The sequence below is a fragment of the Alosa sapidissima genome, chromosome 24 (assembly GCF_018492685.1).
Source record: "Alosa sapidissima isolate fAloSap1 chromosome 24, fAloSap1.pri, whole genome shotgun sequence".
Taxonomy (NCBI): domain Eukaryota; kingdom Metazoa; phylum Chordata; class Actinopteri; order Clupeiformes; family Clupeidae; genus Alosa; species Alosa sapidissima.
In genome coordinates this window covers 5,537,755-5,559,844 of record NC_055980.1, presented here as the reverse complement: position 1 = coordinate 5,559,844, position 22,090 = coordinate 5,537,755, and the positions used below count along the sequence as shown (strand labels likewise).

General features: G+C 42.6%; 2 protein-coding genes across 7 annotated transcripts in view; one reads left to right on the top strand and one right to left on the bottom strand.

The window, feature by feature from the left end:
* The window catches only part of eps8l1b (eps8 like 1b), a 28,433-nt gene extending 26,643 nt beyond the window's left edge, over positions 1-1,790 (bottom strand). For both annotated transcript variants that reach the window (XM_042082143.1, XM_042082142.1), the window contains exons 1-4: positions 1,515-1,790; positions 1,122-1,165; positions 663-821; positions 1-9 (exon numbers count right to left, since the gene is read on the bottom strand). The exon at positions 1-9 is cut by the window's left edge and continues 141 nt beyond it. In XM_042082143.1, the coding sequence (XP_041938077.1) occupies positions 1-9; positions 663-821; positions 1,122-1,151 (198 nt within the window). In that variant the 5' untranslated portion in view covers positions 1,152-1,165; positions 1,515-1,790. The remainder of the gene's footprint in view (positions 10-662; positions 822-1,121; positions 1,166-1,514) is intronic.
* A 4,056-nt stretch (positions 1,791-5,846) lies between these two features.
* LOC121700437 (sodium-dependent neutral amino acid transporter B(0)AT2-like) lies at positions 5,847-17,776 on the top strand. Of its 5 annotated transcripts, none has more exons than XM_042083374.1 (13): positions 5,850-6,031; positions 6,769-7,055; positions 8,310-8,536; positions 9,509-9,666; positions 9,840-9,960; positions 11,596-11,774; positions 12,125-12,235; positions 13,603-13,844; positions 13,974-14,115; positions 14,327-14,528; positions 15,841-16,000; positions 16,257-16,419; positions 16,614-17,776. In XM_042083374.1, exons 3-13 carry the CDS (start codon positions 8,323-8,325, stop codon positions 16,929-16,931), a joined length of 2,010 nt encoding a protein of 669 aa, XP_041939308.1. In that variant the 5' UTR covers positions 5,850-6,031; positions 6,769-7,055; positions 8,310-8,322; the 3' UTR covers positions 16,932-17,776. The 5 variants fall into 5 exon arrangements, with proteins under 5 accessions (XP_041939310.1, XP_041939308.1, XP_041939313.1 ...); XM_042083375.1 differs by having other exon boundaries at positions 5,882-6,031; positions 6,769-6,889; XM_042083376.1 differs by lacking the exon at positions 6,769-7,055 and having other exon boundaries at positions 5,847-5,921.
* The last annotated feature ends 4,314 nt before the right edge of the window (positions 17,777-22,090 follow it).

The following is a 22,090-nucleotide window of genomic DNA, read 5'->3' as shown; positions in this document are numbered from 1 at the left end:
CAGCAGTTCCTATATCCACATTCATACACACACACACACACACACACACACACATATAGCAATAGCATTATTGTCATGTCATGTGTAATACAGCTTGCGCCAGTCGTGTTTGCATTCACTATGGTTAATAACAGCTCAGTAAGTGTGTGTGTGTGTGTGTGTGTGTGTGTGTGTGTGTGTGTGTGTGTATGTATGTGTGTGTGTGTGGTGTGTGTATGTTTCTCTCTCTCTCTCTCTCTCACCTATACACACACACACACACACACACACATGCATGTGTGTGTGCGTGTGTGCGTGCGTGTGTGTGTGTTTGCGCGTGTGTGTGTGTATGCGTGTGTGTGTGTATGTGTGTCTGTGAGGGGTTTGTACCTGGTTCTCCTTGTCTCTGAGCAGGAGGGCCTAAGGATGGAGGTGTGTGTGTCTGTGTGTGTGTGTGTGTGTGTGTGTGTGTGTGTGTGTGTGTGTGTGTGTGTGTGTGTGTGCGCATGTGTGTGTGTCTGTGTGTGTGTGCATGTACGCGTGTGCGTGTGTGTATGCGTGCACGTGTGCGTGTGTGCCTCCATTGCTGCGTGTGTGCGTTCGTGCATGCGTGTGTGAGTGTATGTGTGTGTGTGTGTGTATGCGCGTGTGTGTGTGTATGTGTGTGTGTGAGGGGATTGTACCTGGCTCTCCTTGTCTCTGAGCAGGAGGGCCTGAGGATGGATCTCCAGCAGCATCTCCTGGCTCCAGAGGCGGTTGGCACGCGCCAGCTGAGAGAAGCGCAAACGCGCCTCCTCCACACTCGTCACCTCTCCCTCCTGCAGACAGAACGTCACCAGGTGCTGCAGGACACACACAAACAGAGAGAGAGACAGAGAGACAGACAGAAAGAGAGAGAGAGACAGAGAGAGAGAGATATATATAACATGTGATATGCCAATACAGAGAAAGAGAGGAGAGAGGGAGAGTGGGAATTTGGGGAGGGGAACATCACTTAGGTATAGCAGAACAGATACAGAAATAAAAAAGTACACAGAAATAAAAGAAAGATGGTGTGATGGAGGAGGAGAATGGAGGTGATAAGCTGCCTCATCATGAGGAGAGAAAAGGCAACACACAATGCTGACACACAAATCTCTTACATTGACGAGGTAGCGTGATCCTTCTCCCATTCTGAGATGCTTCACTGCAAAGACCAACAGGTTATTTGAAACATGGTGAATGACATGTTCACCTATAGCTTGCATTCCCTAATGTTCTCTAGTTTCTTTCATCCATTTTTTGATCACTTTGCCTGTGTTCACTCTACCAACCTGTTTGACTGCTTTTGTGGAAGGGATTCTCTAATGCAAAATTCTGGTGGACAACCAGCAACTGACTGCTTCCGTGGAAGGGATTCTCTCTCTGTGTTTCCCTCAGAAATAAACAACTGGCATTTCACACTTCCCTTACAATGAATAGCTAACATAAGTTTGTTGATGTACTACCCCACCCCACACTCACACCCCAGAACAATAAAATACACACTCACTTACCTTAAATAGCTTGCTCTTTGATTCGTGTTGAGTCACAGTGTGTGTGTGTGTGTGTGTGTGTGTGTGTGTGTGTGTGTGTGTGAGAGAGAGAGAGAAAGCGAGAGAGGCCGATGTAATCCCTGGTTTGGGTTTTGCAGTCGATCTGTGTGCTCTGGACCTCTGTTTCAGAACTCTGGCCTCGTCCCACTGTGATGTAACACAGCGAGCGAGTGAATGAGTGAGTGAGTGAGATAGGAAGAGCGTTTTTCTTCTCTTTCCTTTTCTTTTCCTGTTCTCTCTGTTTTACAGCTCTATCAGGCGAGGTGAGCTTTTTCAGACATGCGTCAGACGCCCTGCCCAATCTCACTAACCCCACCTCGGAGATTAAAGATACTGTACACACACACCACTGTACACACACACACACACACACACACATCTCATAAAAACAAAACAGTAACATTATGTGTGTATTTCCATTCATATCACATTGTTGATACATACTGTAGGTAGACACGACACACCATTCATATCATTCATATCATTCACACCAAATGAGCATTCCAAGGCTGCTTTTGTTGTTGCTGCTGTTGTTTTAAAATGAAAACAAAGGACCTTGATGGGAACTATGAAAATAAATTGGGTCACACTTCACTTGACAGTATCGACATAAGAGTGACATGACACTGTCATGAACATGTCATAAACAAGTCATTAACGTTTATGACATAACGCTTCTGTTATTAAGTGTCATTCGGTTTTTGTCATAACAAGTTAGGGTTCAGGGTTATGTGTCATGTGTTCATGACAGTGTCATGTTACTCTTATGTCGATACTGTCAAGTAAAGTGTGACCCAATTTATTTTCATAGTTTCCATCAAGGTCCTTTGTTTTCATTTCAAAACAACAACAACAACAACAACAAAAGCAGCCCCGGAAGTGTTACCATAAATTGCATTCAGGTTATGTTTGAGATTATCTTGTTCAATTATAAGCCAGCATCACCAGAGAAAGTCATGGCTGTCATTAAAAGTTACATGATGTAGGAGTCCCCCTTTCATACATTTTCAGCGTACTAGGTATCCATTTACTAAGGGGTATAAATTACTCTAAAATTGACTATAAGGGCATACTCCTCTCTAATCCAGCAATACATAGTGCAATGCCAGGCATTCGGGGCACTGTTGTAAGTTTGTCGGCCATAAAAATAAGTTTGAAGCCATACTTTGGAGGTAAAGGAACTATATTATGTTGCTTTAAAATCATCTTATCACCTCTTGCATGAGTTGGGAAATGAAGGCAGATGTTGTAGTGGGATGAAGGAAGTTTGTGAGAGCTTAGCACCAACGACTGTTCTTGTAAAATGTTACATCATATAAGCAGAAAAACATCATTGAACAAAACAGATTAGCGTTATACAATTGTACTCTCATGCTATTAATGCAGCTCCTTAAAAAATTTAAAATCCACTTGACACAACTGTTGTCCCTAATGTACTGGTATTGATGCACATGCACATTCACAATACATCACCACCAGAGGGCACTGGTGATGAGCTGTGATCAGAACCTGAATATAGAGAAAAGGTTTGACCATCTCAGTTTCAGCTAATCTGCCATATGGATGGTTCAGGAGCCCTATTGGTTCTAACTGTGCGGTTATAGGAGAGAGATGGCAATAAACCTAAACAGGACTTATATTAGAATTAAAGATGTATAGACACTGAAAAAGGTTCAATCTGATATTATTAATGTCATTAGTCATGTATCATTCAAACCACTTTAAGCAATGTATGCCAACATTAAGAGATGTCAGAGGTGAAAGGGTCACAGCTACTTCCATTGAAAATATAAAGTGAATTACAACTAGCATAATATGAATTGACACTGAGCCAACAGCATCTCTTTCCCTAACCAAATATTCTGAGGTGAATTCTTCTAAGCAATTAAGAAAATATGAAGCAGATGTGTGGTCACAGCACTGGAGGATTGCCACTTACCACAGAGACACAAAACTTACAGTCAGTTTAATTACAAATTGTGATGCTTTTATAAAACATATATCATTAATTGAAAAGTAATACTGATTTCTTACATTTCCCCATTGCCCACAATCAGCAGTGTATTGCTATGTGAGTTATGATTAATATTGATAAAAAAAACAAAGGAGTAGTACCTCCCTTTTTCAAAATAGTGCACTTTCAAAACCAATTGTGTTGAATATATTAAACATTCCAAGCTTTCCAAGCAAGAGTCCTCCAAGCTTTGTGGTGATTTTGTGGTGAGTGCTTGTGATTCCACCCGGGGCCTCCTGTGGGCCTATCATGTCTATGCGATAATGAAAGTGTTTTGATGCATGATCTGAGACTTAACAATTTCAGACTTTTCCAAGGTCCATCTTACATAAACAGGGCATAGGGAACATATTAATTCTTGTTAGCTGAGCGAAGATGTCTCTCCCTCAGTTTCTGTAGGTTCCTATCTTGGTCATATGCTCCGTGGTAGAGGCTTGTTCTCCATTGGTCACGATTCAGTGACAGAGTTGTCCAGCTCTCAGGTTTCATGTCAAAGTCAATGAGATGTCTCTTTAACATGTCTTTGAAGTGCAGTTTAGGTCTACCTGTGTGACAAGCTCCCTCCTCCAATACTCCATGTGATACTGAGTGGGGAATGCAAGATCGTGGCATTCTGTTGACATGGCCTGCCCATCTCAGACGACTGAATTCCAGCCTTGAAGAAATTGGGTTCAGAATTTGTGATAGTTCTTCATTCGTCATCTTATCCTCCCAGGTCTTTCTAATAACTGCAGGTTTCTTGTGTGGAAAGCACTGATTCTCTCTGATGCTCTCTTGGGGGCAATATGTAGGCCAGGTTTCAGATCCATATAGGAGTATACTCAGTGCACATGTTTCGTACACCCTAACTTTAGTTTGTTCCTCCAGACTCGTTTGGTTAGTCGACCAAAAGTAAAGGCTGCTTTTCCTAAACGAGTGGATATTTCCAGGTCTAGTGTGATGTTGTGCGTCATGGTGGATCCTAGACAGTTAAAATTTTCCACATCTTCGAGAGTGATATAATTTATTGTGAATGTGTGAGACTCAGTGGCCTGTGACATGGTGAGAGTTTTCTTCAGGCTGATGTAATGGTAAGCCCGAACTGGTCACATGATTCAGCAAAGCTGTCAAGTAGGGTCTGGAGCTGTTGCGGAGATGATGCACAGTTCTCGGTATCTATCTCCTTACCATATTGTGAATTCTCATTTTTACTTAATTCTAAATCACTGAAGTTTTATTTATTGTTTGTTTGTTTGTATTATTACAATGTTTTTCTATATTGTGTTAAATGCTCTAAATGTAAAGCATTTTGAGCTGCATTCTGTTTATGAAAGGTGATATAAATGAAGCTTATTATTATTATTATTATTATTATTATTATTATTATTATTATGCCTATGTGTGTTCACAACTTTAGAGGCTTTATGTTTAATGGTTTGGGGAGGTGGCACACTGAATGGTTGTCTCTCCATAAGTGTTTTGTAACATGTGTCGGCTATCAGAGATGAGGAAACAGTGAATTAGAGCAACATATACAAAAACATTTCAAACATCCCTGACATGAGGTCTGAAAATGTCACTCACACATGTAAAGAACCATTTCAATTCACTAACATAGCCTAACTGACTGGTGAACGTTATAGGGTAATTATATGCACTTTTATCTCAACCTTTTTCATTGTATTTTAACAACACCTCCCCTTGGGTAGTTTTTGCAAATGTAGTCTACCACATCTGATAAACCAACAGAAGTATGGGTGACTTGGGACAGACAGCTAACTCGCGAACTCGCTACTGTGCTGAGACAACATGCGTAACATCTCACGTCATGTTTTCCATCCCTGTCAGAAGTTTTTGAGATAAGCTCGTTACTTTTAGGCAACTTATAACATAAACAGTTTCGCAATATTTGGTTACTTCTGTGAGCTTTGGTGAATGTAACATACAATTATCATTGATTTAATTTCCTGGCGTAGACTTTGATGTGAGGTTATTTCAGTAGTCAAATAGAGGACGACCGGGAACAATTGCAACTGGCTATGGTCAAAAGTGGGCGAAAGCAAGACATCTCTTCAGGTCAGCTTTCTCTTGCGTGTCCTGAAGTTATTCCCTCCGTCTCATTTAGATAAACCTAGGGGGCTGCATGTCGTCCAATTGAATGATAATAAACATAACCTGATTGGATATGTAAACACGGGGGCGGGAAATGGCAATTGGGCCCTTTTCATTGGCTGTAAGAGATCTCTTTGATTGACATATTGGATGCCTACCCATGCTTCAACGTGGCATTGGAGAGAATTCGCAACCTGCCTATTTTATGCATTGCTGAGGCTGAAAGAAAACCATTAGACAATCGTGGCGAGCTGAAGCCTACAGTAAGGCCTTTACAATTATTTCTAACTTGCTGCCGTTCGAAATTTAGCAAATTACTGAAAAACGTTGTGCCTTTGGGAAGTTCTGCATTCCATCACTGTGTTCGGAAAAGGTAATTATAGTAACCTTGTAGCCTAAACTATCTCTATCTGGATATGTATTTGATTAATTCCCACAGATCTGTCACAGACCACAAAATATAGCCTATAGCCTACTACTTTATCTCGTTCTGTTCAATCGAACGGACAAGCATGGTTGTTGTTTTAAAAACAATTTCCTTTGTACGGCAAAACATCATCCATGGAAAACTGAATTCGCCTGTAGTGTCCAGTGTGTACATCTCTGTTCCAAGAACAAAGTTACACTCAACATAACAGCCAAATCGAAATGGTAGCCTAGTCCATTTCGGGCATGTGTGATTGTTGTTGGCATATTCAAGAAGTGAGCGCAAGTGTACTTGCAAGTGTGTGCGCATGGCGCGCCTCCCCCATCATACAAGTACTAAGGATATTGCATCAGCATTTGGCTTTCTCTGAACAGCTGTTAGGCCTAGCTATGTGGCGCCGCGCGTTTTTTCCCGGTCACCACCTGTGTCTGTCACATCCACATGCTATGCGTTGCAAAGGCTATTGGGCTATATTTGAAGAATACCTACCTGTAATAGGTTGGCTATAGCCTAGGCCTACGCTGTATTTAGATGGATGGTGTGAATAGCCTACAGCACTACGTGTCTTGGATGAAGAATGGTGTGACGTCACCACAACTGTATCAGAAAATAATTTTCATTATCTTTCATGTCAGTGAACTTGGTTAATGTGATGTGTTACACCGCAGTTTTCCTTTCTTCAGCTTTCTCTACCCAGACAGACCACCACCCAACTTGGCTTGTCATTGAGTGTGGGAGGGCAGGCTGCCACAGAAGGCGGGGCAGAACCTCGTTTACGCTACGGCTTTACAAATCGGCCACGAGGTCTCTGGTTCTTTCAGTTATTTTTTTTCTCAGTCCGTGGCTAAGAAAAAGCTGTAGGCTATCGCGGTGTAGAACCAAAATACGTAGGGCAGATCAGTTGGCTACTTCAAGACACGAAGCTCTGAAGAGTTCCGACAGTGTGAAGTCACCGCGCCTGTCGTGAAGGGTAAGACATCAGCGATGATCAGAGGAAGCGCACGTGTGCGCTCGTTTGTTATATCAGTTCTATATAGATAGCCTACATCCACATTCGGAGATTGGTTATGTCGATACAGTGTAACGATCTAGGCCACATTAGGCTGCATAGCTTGATTCAAGCTAATTGTTCGTCGCCTGGGCATGCAGCAGCTCAGCTGGCCCACGTTTTTTACAGTCTATGACTGAGACGGATAAACAAAGCGCGAAAATTCAGAGCTAGAGTAAGGAAGTGTGACGTGTGTGTAAGGCGGTATTTAATAATGTATCGACTTAATCAGCGATGTAACCTAGGCCTAGATAAGTCAAACGGCAACGTTGTTACACGTTGCTAATTTAGAGACTATGATGTTGAAAAGCATCCCCACATGTAGGCTAGCCTAGACAATCACATATGATTGTTGTAATGTTTTATCGCCTTCGGCCTCTTCTCTGGGTGTCTTGAAAATAAAAATGAGGAACAGATTTGACACGAGCTTACAGTAGAACCGAAGAATGTCCCTCGTGTTTCTCTCGTAGTTTTGACTACTTCCACCGGTTCTTATTCTAATGTAAAACCATGAACACTATAACATTCCGATTCCAAAGTCGCACATGTCCATTGCTATTAGGCTGCTATGATTTTCATGCATTCATGCTCTCTTTATATGACTGAACTGAATGTTATGAAAACGGACAGGGCGCTTTCAACAGAACAGAGGGTCTATTATGAGGGGGCTGAATGAATTCCCCATATTCACACAAGGACATTCATTCTTTTTTACTGTCTTGATTTGTCTGTCTCTGCCACTTGCTTGTTTTGCAGTATGTAGTTTTTCAGTGCTTCAACACTTGACATTGGTCTAATTTTACAAATAGTTCTTGCAGGAGTATGGAATCTTTACACATAGATATAGGCAAAAATGCAATGCCTTCAGTCATATAAGTTACTTGAGGCTTATGTTATGTGAATTTTCAGTAGGCTACTTGTCGACGATGTTTAGGGGCTCAACCATTAACCTTACACAATTTCACTGTTAGTACCATGGAGACTATACATTGTACTGTCTACTAGGTATGAAACTCTGATCATTTAAACTTATGTACACAAACCTTAACCGCTACACTGAGTTGTAACAAATTTCATGCTGTAACACTCCTATTGCAGAATATATCTGTTTGTGTGTGTCATTGTATTGTCCTGTTTGTGATCAGTGCTGTTGTCTTGCCTGTCTCCCCCTGGCAGATTGCAGGCTGTGATGGAGAAAGCTCCGTTGCCTGGAGATGAACGGGACACAGGTGAGGCACAGCAGAGAGCCGTGGTGGACGTCGCTGGTGTGGACGGTACCGAGGCGGTGGTGGCGCGTGATGGCTGGGACAGTAAGCTAGAGTATGTGCTGGCCCAGGTGGGCTTCAGTGTGGGGCTGGGAAACGTGTGGAGGTTCCCATACCTCTGCCACCAAAATGGAGGAGGTGAGCAAGTATCTGTATATTTGTCTCATTTCTGCCATTCCTGGATAACACAGAAGTAGCATAGAACTGCATCTGTCTCCTCAGAAAGGCATTTACAGTATGTGTCTGTTTACATCTGTTGTTGATGAGTGATTTATTGTGGCTGATCTTGATGAGGATGCAATACTGATGTCCTGTATGGAGCTGATTTTCATACAGGATTTGGTGTGTGTGTGTGTGTGCGTGCGTGTGCATGTGTGCGCAGGCGCCTCACAGGCAACGCAGACCATAAGGATTGTGATTAGGCAACGTAGGGTAGCCACTGCAACGAGTCGACACAGAAGCATAAACCAAGCTTTAGGGATGTATGTTAGTGTTTGCTGGAAATATGGTCCGAAATGGGAGCCTTTGTGTTGTGTCTGTGTTTGAGTCTGAGTGTGACCATCACCTCAAGCTGCCATATGCAATGCATATATGCGCTCACGTGATTTCATCTGCACTGAAACGGTAAAGAGTGGTTCCCCTTTAGAAAAGGTAAATTAGGGTTAAACATTAACTGAATTGTAAACGCTTCACACTTTGCTATATAGGCTAATGCTTAACAAACCTGTGATAAATGATGTGGAAAGGATGTGGAGGACAGCTGCAGCAGCAGGTTACTTCCATAGATATTAGAAAGCTTGATAGCATTGGGCTCCAAAACATATGTAAAATAGCGCCGCCATATTGATGGGGGCAACGGAGGCCAATGGAGAAACAGGTGTCTCTGATTGCGGACAAGTGTTGCCCATAGACAGTAAGGTGTTTGCGCCCAGCGTTATGGCGGCCGCGTTCACGTATGCCACCTAATAAAACTCAACGGACAATGCGGTATCTAGCTTTCTAATATCTATGGTTACTTCCACTTGTGCTCCCATTGGCAGTAGCGACTGATCACCAGCAGCGTGACGTTCTGTAGCCTGATGGCTGTCTTGTGTCCTGTCCTCCACCCAGGGGCCTTTCTGCTGCTCTACATCCTGCTGATGTTGGTGGTCGGCGTGCCCCTGTTCTTCCTGGAGCTTGCAGCCGGGCAGAGCATCCGGCAGGGCAGCATTGGTGTCTGGAAATGCATCTCCCCAAAACTGGCGGGGATTGGCTACTCCAGTTGCCTGGTAGGTGCAGACACCATTGTCAGCCTTCAGATTTTCCAGTATGAGCAGTAATCACTTGCGCCCATATTGGCGTCGTGTCCTGTATCCCCATTGCTCATTTTGTTTATTATTAACATCCAAGAGAGTTGTGAGTAATACCCAGAGGTCTCACTTTCTGATCTGTCTTTTGTTAGGTGTGCTTCTTTGTGGCATTGTACTATAATGTGATCATTGGCTGGAGTCTGTTCTATCTGGGGAACTCCTTCCAAAACCCCCTGCCCTGGCAGAACTGTCCAGAGGGTGCCAACGGCACAGGTAAATACCATGGAGGTATTATATTTAACTGGAGAGAATGACTAAGTCCCGCCCCCATTCATTTCAATGGCCCATGCTAGGCTAGCTACTTCAGCCAAAAAAGTTTGAAATTGACCGCAGCCATCTTTACGAAAATGGCGTTTCATGGGTGTTCGTTTCCGGCACCAGCTAGAATTAGCCTATTAGATTCCACGTTACAGACGGAGACAACGTAAGGTACAACGGTATGTCGTTGATGAAGATTGGACATTCCCTCAGAGGAAAAGAAGTTGTTCGCGAACACGCTTCACCTCGTTATAAGCGCAAATTCATTTAATTGGTTGGGATAACATTTTGTGAATGGTGGTAAAGTTTGCCCTGTTTCTGAAGTCCTAGATTATTTAATGTGATGTTCATATGTGATAATAAACAATGTGAATAAATAATGTGTCACTTTAGACTTCACAAATAATGATCCCTAAATACTATATTTGGACAGGTTGTATGACGCAATAGGCTATCCAACGAAAATGACTATTAATTAAGTAGACATGGTATGTAGGAAACATGTGGATAGCTGGGATTTTTGCTGCACCCAGTGTGAATTTGCAGCTTGTTAAGCCTAGGCTACATTTGCAGGTAGACGAAATAAAGCCAATGCCAGTTAAACTTCCGATAGAAGCGCACATCCCTCGGGTATTGTGGTTTGAGCAAGTATAGAGTCTGCAACTGTTGTTTGACATTTGGCTTTTGCCTCGACTGGCAGCCTGAACATTTAAATCAAATGTATAGCCTAATCATGTCAATGTTGCAAGAAAGCAAAGGAAATAAGTCATTGACATTTGTTTAGTTTTAAATCACTTGGGGAGACATAGGTTACATGATCCAGACGTTGCGTTCTACAGAACTACAGCCTGTGCGTTTTAAAATAGTCAATACACAACGTAACGAGTAGGCTAATAATTGGATATAGGTCATTGCTATGCATCAGCCAAAGTGTATGGTCATAGTTAGTTACTTTAAGGTAATTGGCCCCCCGCATATACGGCAAATAATAGCCTAATATGACAACATTAACATTTTTCTTTTATTTACCACATAGTCCGGTAATGCAGCCTAAACCATGTAATGTAAATCCAAGTAGTTAGTTGTTTTATTTGTCGTCTTCCAGAAATGCAAACCAACATGGACACGCGAGGACGCTCGTGCCCAACACTAAACTCGTGCATGAGCTGTCATCTACCAATCAGCATGTAAAAACTGGTGCCGGAAGTTGCAACCATGCAACGCCATGTTTTCAAAAATGTCGGCGGCCAAATGCCATGCTAAGTGGCTGAAGCTAACCCTTCAAATCCTGCCCCCCTGGTAAATACTTCCTATAGCACCAAAAGAAATGGACACACCCCCTACAGCAATGCTGTGTTTCCTCTTTTCATGTGGCTTCCTGCTCAGCGGAAAATATGTCTCCGGGGTAAAAAAAAACCAAAAGAGGCCTAACATCTACCCCCCCCTACAAGTTCATACATGCATGCTATCATTGTTGTAATACTTGTATTTGGTAGAAAGTGTTGTTGTAATAATTGTATTTTGCATGAATCATTGTTGTAATAATCATATTTTGCATTAATCCACGCCTCCTCCCTCCCTCCCTATCAGTGGTGAAGGAGTGTGCTGCTAGCTCGCCCACTGCATACTTTTGGTTCCGAAAAGCTTTGGACATAACAGACTCCATAAATGAGATTGGCCAGTTCAACTCCATCATGACCGGCTGTCTGCTTGCTGCCTGGGCAATCGTCTGCCTCGGCATGTTCAAGGGAATCAAGTCGTCTGGGAAGGTGATTTACCCTCTTTGCAATGCAGATCCCCATTTCAGCACTTACATCCACATACATATGATCCTCATTAAACCCTGAAGATTTCCAGCTCATTTCCATCTCTGAAGTGCTGTCCCCGCAAAGAGACTCTCCTCAGTTACTGTACTTGTGTGGCTTGGCCCTGATCTGACAACAAGTCTGGCCGAGCGGGAGAAATACTGCTCTGAAATGCATCCAAGATCATTACTTTAAACGGGCATGAAAATAATGACGAGAAAGTTATGTGCTGTTGGCAGTGTCTCATGTCTTGCAGTTGAACTAGATTAAAGTTTGTTTGGACCGACTCCTCATCCTTTTCCTCCCTCTCCCAGGTGATGTACTTCTCCTCCGTGTTTCCATATGTTGTGTTGCTGTGCTTCCTCATCCGAGGCTTGCTGCTAGATGGAGCAGTGGATGGCCTCAAGTATCTGCTCTACCCAGAGGTACTACCTGTGTGCAAACTCACACTTTCAGTTACTCTCACTCTCAATTACTCACAGGCCTACTAGCTTGTAGTAATTAGGTTTTGTCACCTTAGAGATGTAACTCGGCCTAACACAATGATAATATGGTGATTTTTGACTTTGTAAAGCTTACTTCTGACCTCTGTCTTTGGCAAATCGTTCACTTAGAGATATGTATCCTAGCTAATTTTCCTACTTAAGTGTCCACAAGCATTTGAGCATAATTAACAAGCTTTTTTGGTTAACCGCATGAAGCAAAAAGTCTCGTAAATTCAAAGCAAAATTTTCCCCTGTGCAATTAAAGTTTTTTTTTTTTTGTGGTTGATCCTTTATGGTAAATGAGGATGAGTTGGATATAAAGGTCACTTGCTAACGGCCATATAGCTTCCCTTGTACACCCTGTCAACAGCCCCATTGACATTGACAAAAGCTAGATAGCTTGATAATTCAGTGCCATTGTAATGTAAAAGCCCAGGGTGCGAAACTATAGTTTTTTTTTTTTTTATTTACCCCTTACAATCATATAAAATAGAATGTTTTGGGGGATGTCATATAAGCAAACGATACAAAAACAGAGAAAACGTGTAAAGTCCTACATAATGTTGGGTGTATGTATAGGGTATCTGGTTTTATAACCATGTTATGATATGTTTTGCTCTATCCTAACTGAGACCTGAGGTGGTAAACCAATCCAGCCAGTGTGGAGGAGTAGCTGCAAGGGGCGGCCATGATTATTTTCCTTTATCGCATTACAGAGGGAAAATGTGATCTGAGAAAACAAAACGGACCCCTCTAGATTGCTCTAGGAGTGTAGATTTATTATGGTTTGCCGTAATTCAAGGTCTTGTGATGGTACATTTGGTGTGAAGAGACATTTCTCCCCCAAGGTCGGATTAGTTGCATAACTTCTGTTGACTTTTAGTTCCTTTTGAGCCTTTTGAATGTACAAAATGATCAAATGCACTCACAGGAACTGTAAAGTAAATTGTAGATATCTTCTTAACAGTAATACATGAATATGGGTTAACATCTTGTTTTATTCGTTGTTTGTCAATGCTTTATGTATGGAAAATAAAATGCAAAAGTGTGCAGTGCACAGAAGATATATTTTACTTTAACTACCCACAGCATGAGATCTATGTGTATTGGCCCTTTTCACAAGTTAAAGGAGAACTGGGACAATTTCACACAGATCTCTGTTTCTCGAGGTCACTGAGGACTGTCGGTACGAGTGAAAACAATGTTGCTACCTTGGTCGAGTCGCTGCAGCCAAATAGCTAGAGTAGCCAGGCAGCTACATTGCTACACTTTGGGGGCATCTTTAAAATCATGTATCTCTCTCTCAGCTGTCGATCTGGAAGGACGTGCAAGTGTGGCGGCAGGCCGCCACTCAGGTGTTCTTTGCGCTGGGCTTGGGCTTCGGGTCGGTTATCGCCTACTCCTCCTACAACCCGCGGCACAACAACTGCCACCGCGACGCCATCATGGTGGCCTCCGTCAACTTCATGACCTCCGTGCTGGCTTCGCTTGTCGTCTTCTCTGTACTCGGCTTCAGGGCCAAGAAAATCACCTTAAGCTGTGTTACACAGTAAGTGTGTGTATGGGTTTTTGTGTGTGTGTGTGTGTGGGGTGTGTGTGTGTGTGTGTGTGTGTGTGTGTGTGTGGTGGAGGGCAGTTGCTTTGCAATCTAAAGTCAGAGTTCCCATGTGTCTTGCAGGAATCTGGAGCTCCTGAAGTTTGAGACGGGTCAACATATTAACATCACTGAGCCCGACGCCTACAATGAGTGGCTTCAGGTGGCAGGCCCCAGCCTGCCCATAAACCTGACCAACTGCACCATGGAGAGAGAGATGAATAAGGTTGAGATTTCCTTTGAGTTATCCCACTCATTCAATACATTCTAACCTTCTCGTATAGGGGACTCGTGTATCCTCTTTTGCTCTCTCTCTCTCTCTCTGTGCGTCTGTCTTTCTCTGTGCATCTCTCTTTCTCTCTGTCTCTCTTTTTCTCTGATTCTCTCATCATGAAACCGATTAACAATCCTCTGTCTCTCTCTCTCTCTCTCTCCAGGGGGTTGAGGGCACTGGCCTGGCCTTCATAGCGTTCACGGAGGCCATGACTCTGTTTCCGGGCAGTCCCTTCTGGTCAGCACTCTTCTTCCTTATGCTCCTCAATCTGGGCCTCAGCACCATGTTTGGCACCATGGAGGGCATCCTCACCCCGCTCTATGACAACTTCGCCTCCCTCGCCAAACGCAAAACCGCCTTTACAGGTACAGGCCCCCCTTACACACACATACACACACACACACACACCCACCCACCCATCTTATCATGTGGGAGCAGCGGTTTCGCCGCCGACTTACAACAACAGAAGGGTCACTCGTACAAGTGTACTTGGCAGTCTGAAACGTTCACATCCAGACCCACTGACTCCCACATGTATAAGAGAAAATACTGTCCACTTTTGTATATTTTTGATAATCTTGTACACTGTGTTAGCACTGTAAAATATTTTGTCCTGTAAGATGAGCTTTAATTCTTCAAATCGAGTTTAGGTACGTTGTCATGGAATATGATTGGTTTTTATGATGGCAACCTTTTTGTATTAGTAAAAGCAGTCTGAAGAGCAGTGCGCCAGAAACGCCATGCACATTAAAAGTATAAACTGTAGCTGTTTTTGGTGTGCAAGTTTTCATTTTTTCCTCTTAACACTTGCTTTGACTCTGCAGCCAACCACTAGTGTTTTTATGAAAAGACCTTCTTAAGTTTGTGACAATATCTTGAGTTTGGTGTGGTGAAATAGCAGGGGTTATTTTAGCTGAACATAAATAGGCTTGGCGCCAGGAGAAGAGAGTCCCATAGGGGCTGGAAGTTCAAAGCAATGGTTCTGCAGGGTCAAAAGTTGGTAGAAGGAAAATAGAATGAAGATCTAGGCACACATGTATCGCCTAATTTGGCGAAGAAGACATAGATGTTTCCTATTCTGAGTTCACAAAAACAAGTGACGTGTAGTTGAAAAGGGGTATGGAAGCTGGACAATAATAGGTTACAGCTAGCTTACTTCTTGAACTAATGCTCAAGACGCAGTCCGGATTGCTTTAAAGCTACACTTCTTCAGTATCCTTTCGCTTTGTCTGAATTATGGAGTTTGAATCAGTGGATTGAAATTTGACACAACATGCCCTCCCTTCATTTTTAATTCAGCTCAAATATACACACAAATACCTCACTGGCAGTCCTGTTAGGTACATGTGTGAAAACAATTTGTAAAAGTTCCTCATTACATTGTTATATACATTGTTAAAGGGGTGGTTCAGGATTTTGGACAAAGGACCTCATTTCCAAGTTAGCAAGTGTGATATTTATCAGTGGAGACCGTTTTCAACACGTTTCATCCAGTCCTTCTAGTTGCAGGTGCTAGGCTAGCGCAAGTCATCAGTATGTATTAGCCTGGCACTAAAAACAGTCTTACCCACTCCACAGTACACCCGAGGCAAATAAATTATAACGCCAGACTATCAATGTAAATATCTGTGTTGCCACCCCTTTAAGCTTTTCTGTTTGTGTGTTTTGTCTTGGCAGTGTTCAGCTGCACATTGGGCTTCCTCATCGGCCTGCTGTTTACCCAGCGGTGTGGTAACTACTTTGTGATGATGTTTGATGATTACTCTGCCACCCTGCCGCTCATCATTGTCGTGGTGTTCGAGACCATCAGTGTTGCTTGGGTCTACGGGGCGGATCGGTAAGAGGGCATTCGCTCGCTCTCTCTCTCTCGCTCTCGCTCTCGCTCTCTCTCTCTCTCTCTCTCTCTCTCTCTCTCTCTCTCTCTCACAAAAGGCATATTTTATGCAGCCAAAATGAAAGGCAAAGTAAATGACACTATGACATCCCTTACTTATGTACAGTTGTGCTCATAGGTTTACACACCCATGCTAAAGTTGACTAAAAAGAGGAATAAAAAATCGTTTGGAAATTGATCTCTGTAATTGTTTTGACAGGTTTCTGGATGACATTGAGAAGATGCTTCTCTGGCGCCCCCCACGGATCTATAAGTACTTGTGGAAGTATGTGTGTCTCTTTGCTATGGTTGGGTTGCTTAGTGCCAGCCTCGTACGAATGGTTTTGCAGCGGCCCACCTACAAAGCCTACAGTCAGGATTTGGTAAGTCTGCAAGAGGTGCTCCTTAGAGTTAGCCATTGATTTGAAAATACAGAAATGCAATAATAAAACAAAGAAATGGAGGCAGATATTGGAACATTTGGTCGTCATGGTCATTTTCATTGTAATACGTTTTAGCGTGATGCCTGTTTAAGTGTATTGATTCTGATCAACACTCTCTCTGTCCGTCTTGTCAGGCATCTGAGGAGACTCTTGAGTACCCTGACTGGGCCCTGGCTGTTCTGTCCATTCTCATCGTCTGTGCCACTCTACCCGTTCCCGTCTGCTTCCTCTACCACACCCTCCGTGAGCACTTCGGCCAACCGGCTGGAGGGGGTGGGACCTCCCACAGCGTGGTGAACGGCCACTACAGACCGTGCAGCACCACAGACCCAGACGCCACGCCAGTGGACGCGCGACTGATGAGCGAAGCTGGAACTCCTTTGACGCTGGCCGAGGACAGCCAAGGGCTCCTCTTTGAGTCGGAAGGGGTGGCGGAGTCAACAGGGCTGTGAGCACAACAGCAAACACTTATTTTTTTAGGAGAAGAGTGAAGGCCCAGATATGTTCAAATGAGAGGATTCTCTGTTTGTATGTGAACATAAAAAATGAGATTACATGACGGATAGTGTAGAGGACTCGGAAAAGTGTCAGTTTACTGAACCGTTGGGCAATTAAGTAGTTACAGAACCTGAAAAAGGTGCCATACTCATGTGTCTGTGAAACACTCTGTCACCTGAGGACAACAGAATGGGGATGAATGGTGCCCGTAGGCACACATTGGCATCTCTGCCAGCCACGTGGGCATCTTGGGTCTTTTTCTTGTATCCTGTTACATTTCACGGTTGCTCCGAGGGCCCAGCCACTTGAATTTCGCAACACATTTCTTGGTTTTACTTTTCCAGACATTTCCAGAGCTGCTGTTTTTGGAGAAACAAGATCTAGCTATTCTTTCCCAGGCTTTTTTCTCTCCTGGAAGAGGGTTCTGCTGTTTCAGTGTTGCATCTGAAGGTTGAGCGCTCGGCTGTTCCCAGGCCAGGCTCCCCCCCCCCCCGACACATATCCACACACACACACACACACACACACACACACACCCCAGCTGGACTCCAACTGCAACTGTGGGGGAAAGATAAAAGGATCTGATCGTTTTCTCTCTATCAGAAGAGATGTGGTTAGTCTGCCAGTGCCTTCCACCATTTTCTTTTTTTGTTGTTATTTTTATTATTATTTTTTTTAACTCCTGAAATATTTTTTTAATGTTTACATATTTGTAGATTTATACAAATATCTAAATTAACTTTTAATCACATGTGTCGAATCAATACCAACATGCAGACGCTAGTGCAGGAGGAAAAACATGAACTTTTTTTGTTGTTATTTTTATTATTATTTTTTTTAACTCCTGAAATATTTTTTTAATGTTTACATATTTGTAGATTTATACAAATATCTAAATTAACTTTTAATCACATGTGTCGAATCAATACCAACATGCAGACGCTAGTGCAGGCTAGGCTTCAAAACATGAACCTGGTCATATGCAGAATCCCAGTAGTATTACCATTAATGTGAGCCATCACTACAGGTTCATACTCAGTCCTTTTTGGTGCTTCAGCTAAGCCAGTGGTTCTCAAACTGGGGGTTGCCAAAAATATTGGAGGGTTCGCGAAATGATTTGCAGTCTGGATTAAAGACATTTAGGTTTTTAGTCAAAGGCTGCCATTGACATAATGCTTTTGGTGTTGACATAGCCTACCTATGAGCGAAGATATTTTCTGCCTCTGCTTCCAATGCCCATCTCACACAGAAGGGGGTCGCGAGACTTGGCCCGTGTTTTTTGGGGGGTCGCCAGACAAAACGTTTAAGAACCACTGAGCTAAGCTATAAAAAACAGCCTTAAGATATGTATGGATGTATGGACACTAGCCATGAACTCCAACCCTACTCTCTGTCATGCTGTTGTTAAACAGAGTTAGGTAATGCTACCATTTACGCTGGTTGAATGGAACACAACTACCATGTATTTAAAGAACATTTTTAACAACTCGGATGATTTTTCTAATGCTTTTATAGATGTTATAATTGTTTTTGTTTCTAAATATATAGTACTACATATCGCTAGTCAAGATCTGTGGGTTAAAACTCAACCGGGCCAAAATATAATGTGCTGAAAGAATGAACAGAAGTGTACTGAACCTGGACTGGACTGAAGAGGGTTTGTTTAAATGTGTTGTCAGAAGTCTGTAATGTGCCTGAATTGAATTGATCAGAATGTATATTGTGTATATTTTTTGGCCTTGATTCAGTGTCTCATTTTAAATTATTTTCAAAACTAAGTTAATAAGGGTTGTCAAGTTTTCTGTAAAATTTAGTTTTTTTATTTCTTTTTTAATTACTTTTTTTTGTTTGTTTTAAACACAAATAGAACATTGGGGTATATAATAACAAGGTTACCCAAAGGTTGGATCATGCAGTAATAATATGTACATATGTTGAAATGTTTTTCTTCTAATGTATTATAATTGACATACATTGCTTACCATAAATTGGTCCTTTGTCAAGCCAGTTGTTCCTTTCATTCTCAATGTTTTTACAGTTGAGGGATTACGATTCGCAGTATTCATCACAACTTAAAGTTTGTTGCCTTGCCACAACTGAGGAGTTCAAAATGTAAATATGCTTTGTCATATTTCAGTGTATTTTTATGTGTACTCAGTGGGATCGTATGTGAGATGTCACCCAGGTGTTATGGAGAAAAGGGGCCATTGTGGGATTCCTGACATTCCTCTCATCCAAGTGTCAGATGGGCTGTTATTGGTGCTTTCAGGTCATTGTATCGCTATCCTGCTTTTGTAAGATAAATACAGGTCTTCGTTTTCTATATTAAATACACTGAGTTTGCATTACATACCCTGGTTTATTGTGCTCTTTGTGGGTTGTCCGGATCACTTGTTTGTTCTAATTTGAGATGGGAGGTACCCCTGACGTCAACTCCCTGTTGGTTTGAAAGGAATATCCAGGATGTTCGGGGAATGCCAGACATTTTACACCTGACTGTTTGTTTAAACTTCTGGTTTAAATACTTTCCTATGTTGTCTTTTGGAATTGGACACCATAGACACTGTAAATGTTGCCTGTCAGAGGTAACTGTAGGTTATGACTGTAGGTACTGCTAACATAATGATCTGCCATTTCAGTCTTAACCCTCTGCATACAGTTTGAATTGTTTAACCATATATGTTAGTCTTCGCTATGCAGATATACTCAATTCATACCCTTCAGCACAACGTAGTGAAAATTAGGCTAATAATGGATACATCGCCCATTATTTAACACGTCACTACTCCTGAAATCCTTACGCCTTCATTTGTTCTGTATGTGAGATTTTAACTTGCACTGGCTGAAGGAGGGCAGCCTGGGAAGTGACTGTACAGTACGTTACTGGAGATTGGCTTGGGACATGCTCCATGAAACTAAGTGGCTGGGGACTGCTGTTGCCTTGGTTGCGGTCCCCACCCGGGGAATAAGGGAAGCATGAGATCCAAACGGAGACAGAAAAGAAAGGAGACATCTCACCTGGACACCTGAACAGCAGCTGTGCAAGCCAGGTGAAGGTAAGGAATCTTAAGAGGGGCCTTCTACCTTTCTACTGAAATAGCATAGTTATTGGCTTTATATGCCCATGTGTCTGTCTGTGTGTTCCAAGATTGTATTTTAGTTATACAATGTGTCTCTTGCTGTAGTTGGAATTGTGGGTATATGTACACGTTACAATGTGTTGAGATTGTGCCATATCAAGATGGTTACACTTGCAATATTGGTATATACAAGTACTATGTCACTATGACGTTTCAATGCAATACATATCTTACAGGTGGAAACACTGATTACAGGTGGTAACACTGATTATCATATTTAAACCCTTTGATTAATAACAGTGTAGTACCCATAAGTCCATGTATGGTGTTCATTTGCTGTCAACACAGTGAATTGATTACAACATTAAGGGTAGGTTACCTTAGGGCAGTAGTCTCTTGGCCAGTAGAAGGTGCTGTTTACACTATGTTTTGCACAAATGATCACTATTTGGGTTGTGCTACTCAATAAGACTGTTTCTAGTAAATAGCATTTCTATGATGTTTCTCTCGACACACATGTTGTGTGTGTGTGTGTGTGTGTGTGTGTATGTTTGTGGGAAAGAGAAAGAGAATATGTGTGTGAGAGAGAGGGAGAAGGAGAGTTTGTGTTTGTGTGAGCTGTTGACTGGTGTTTTTTCTGTCTGTGGTCAGTATGCTACTCGTGGGCCTGTTGGTGCTGGTTGCTGTGTGTCTGACTGGGACACTGGGTCAGCTTCCTGACCAGAACCCTCCTGAACTGGCTGTGAAACCAGGCGCCAAACCTCTTGCGGACTCTTTCCACCCAGGCTATGGGCAGGGTGAGACAGCTTGAGTTCTGCAGCGGTAGTGTGAAGCTGCTCACAAACAAATACAAAGCAAAAATGAAACGTGTGATGATGACATTGTAATGTACGTGTGTGTGTGTGTGTGTATGTGTACACAGACAACCATGCAGGCAAAGACAATGACAAGCTGGGTGTGTTCATTGCGGCTGCTGTGGGAACAGTAGCTCTGATGGGAGTGGTCTATTGCATCTACAGTCAGTTCTACACCAAACATCCCTACCTTCACACCGAGCTGCAAGAGGACTCAGGTACACACACTCACACACACACACACACACACACACACACACACACGCAGACTCACACACACACACACACACACACAGATCATGTGTTGGCTGCATAGCTTGTTTATAAAAAAGAAGTGCATGCAGTGCCAAACCATGTAGAATGCATAACCAGTTTATCCCTACTTTTTTCAACATATTGTTTTACTCTGGAGAAAAAGAAACCTGTTGAGCAACCAATGATATAAGAAGATTACATAAATACACAGGATTAGATGTTAAAATCCCTTGTGCCAAAATCCAAGGTAAAAACACATTCAGAAGCCCCTGCTCAAGTTTAACTTTAAAAAGCACATTACCCACAAATCCGCCATCAAATGGTCACAGACACCAGACAAATGGACCATCCAACAGCAGTATATACAGTAGTATGCAGCTTGACATTGGGGTTATCAAGTGGGCACCCTCATTCACCGATATTTCATTAAGTTAGGCCCACGACACCTCACGAAGGCTTAACAGTGAAACCAGCGTCCTGGAGACACTACCCTCCATGCTGCCAGCATATTATCACATTGAAATATCCAATACCCAAAATACTCTGAACCAGCCCAGGCATGGTCAAGGTTGGCCAGGTTGGTCCGTTCCGTTGATGTGGATTGAACCATAGCCATAAAAACCCTGGCCAACCAACCATCAACCTAGGCACTGCCCATCACAAACACAAAACAAATTAGCCAGTTAGCTTAGGCCCCATCACAAACACAAAACAAATTAGCCAGTTAGCTTAGCCAGTTAGCTTAGGCCCCATCACAAACACAAAACAACTTAGCCAGTTAGCTTACGCCCCATGTTGCCACCATATTACCACAAAAAACAAATACCCTTAACCAAACATAATAGTTATACAAAACTGTCATGGTCACATAAGCACAACATTCATTACATGCCAGAACTACAACCCCAAATCAGAAAAAGTTGG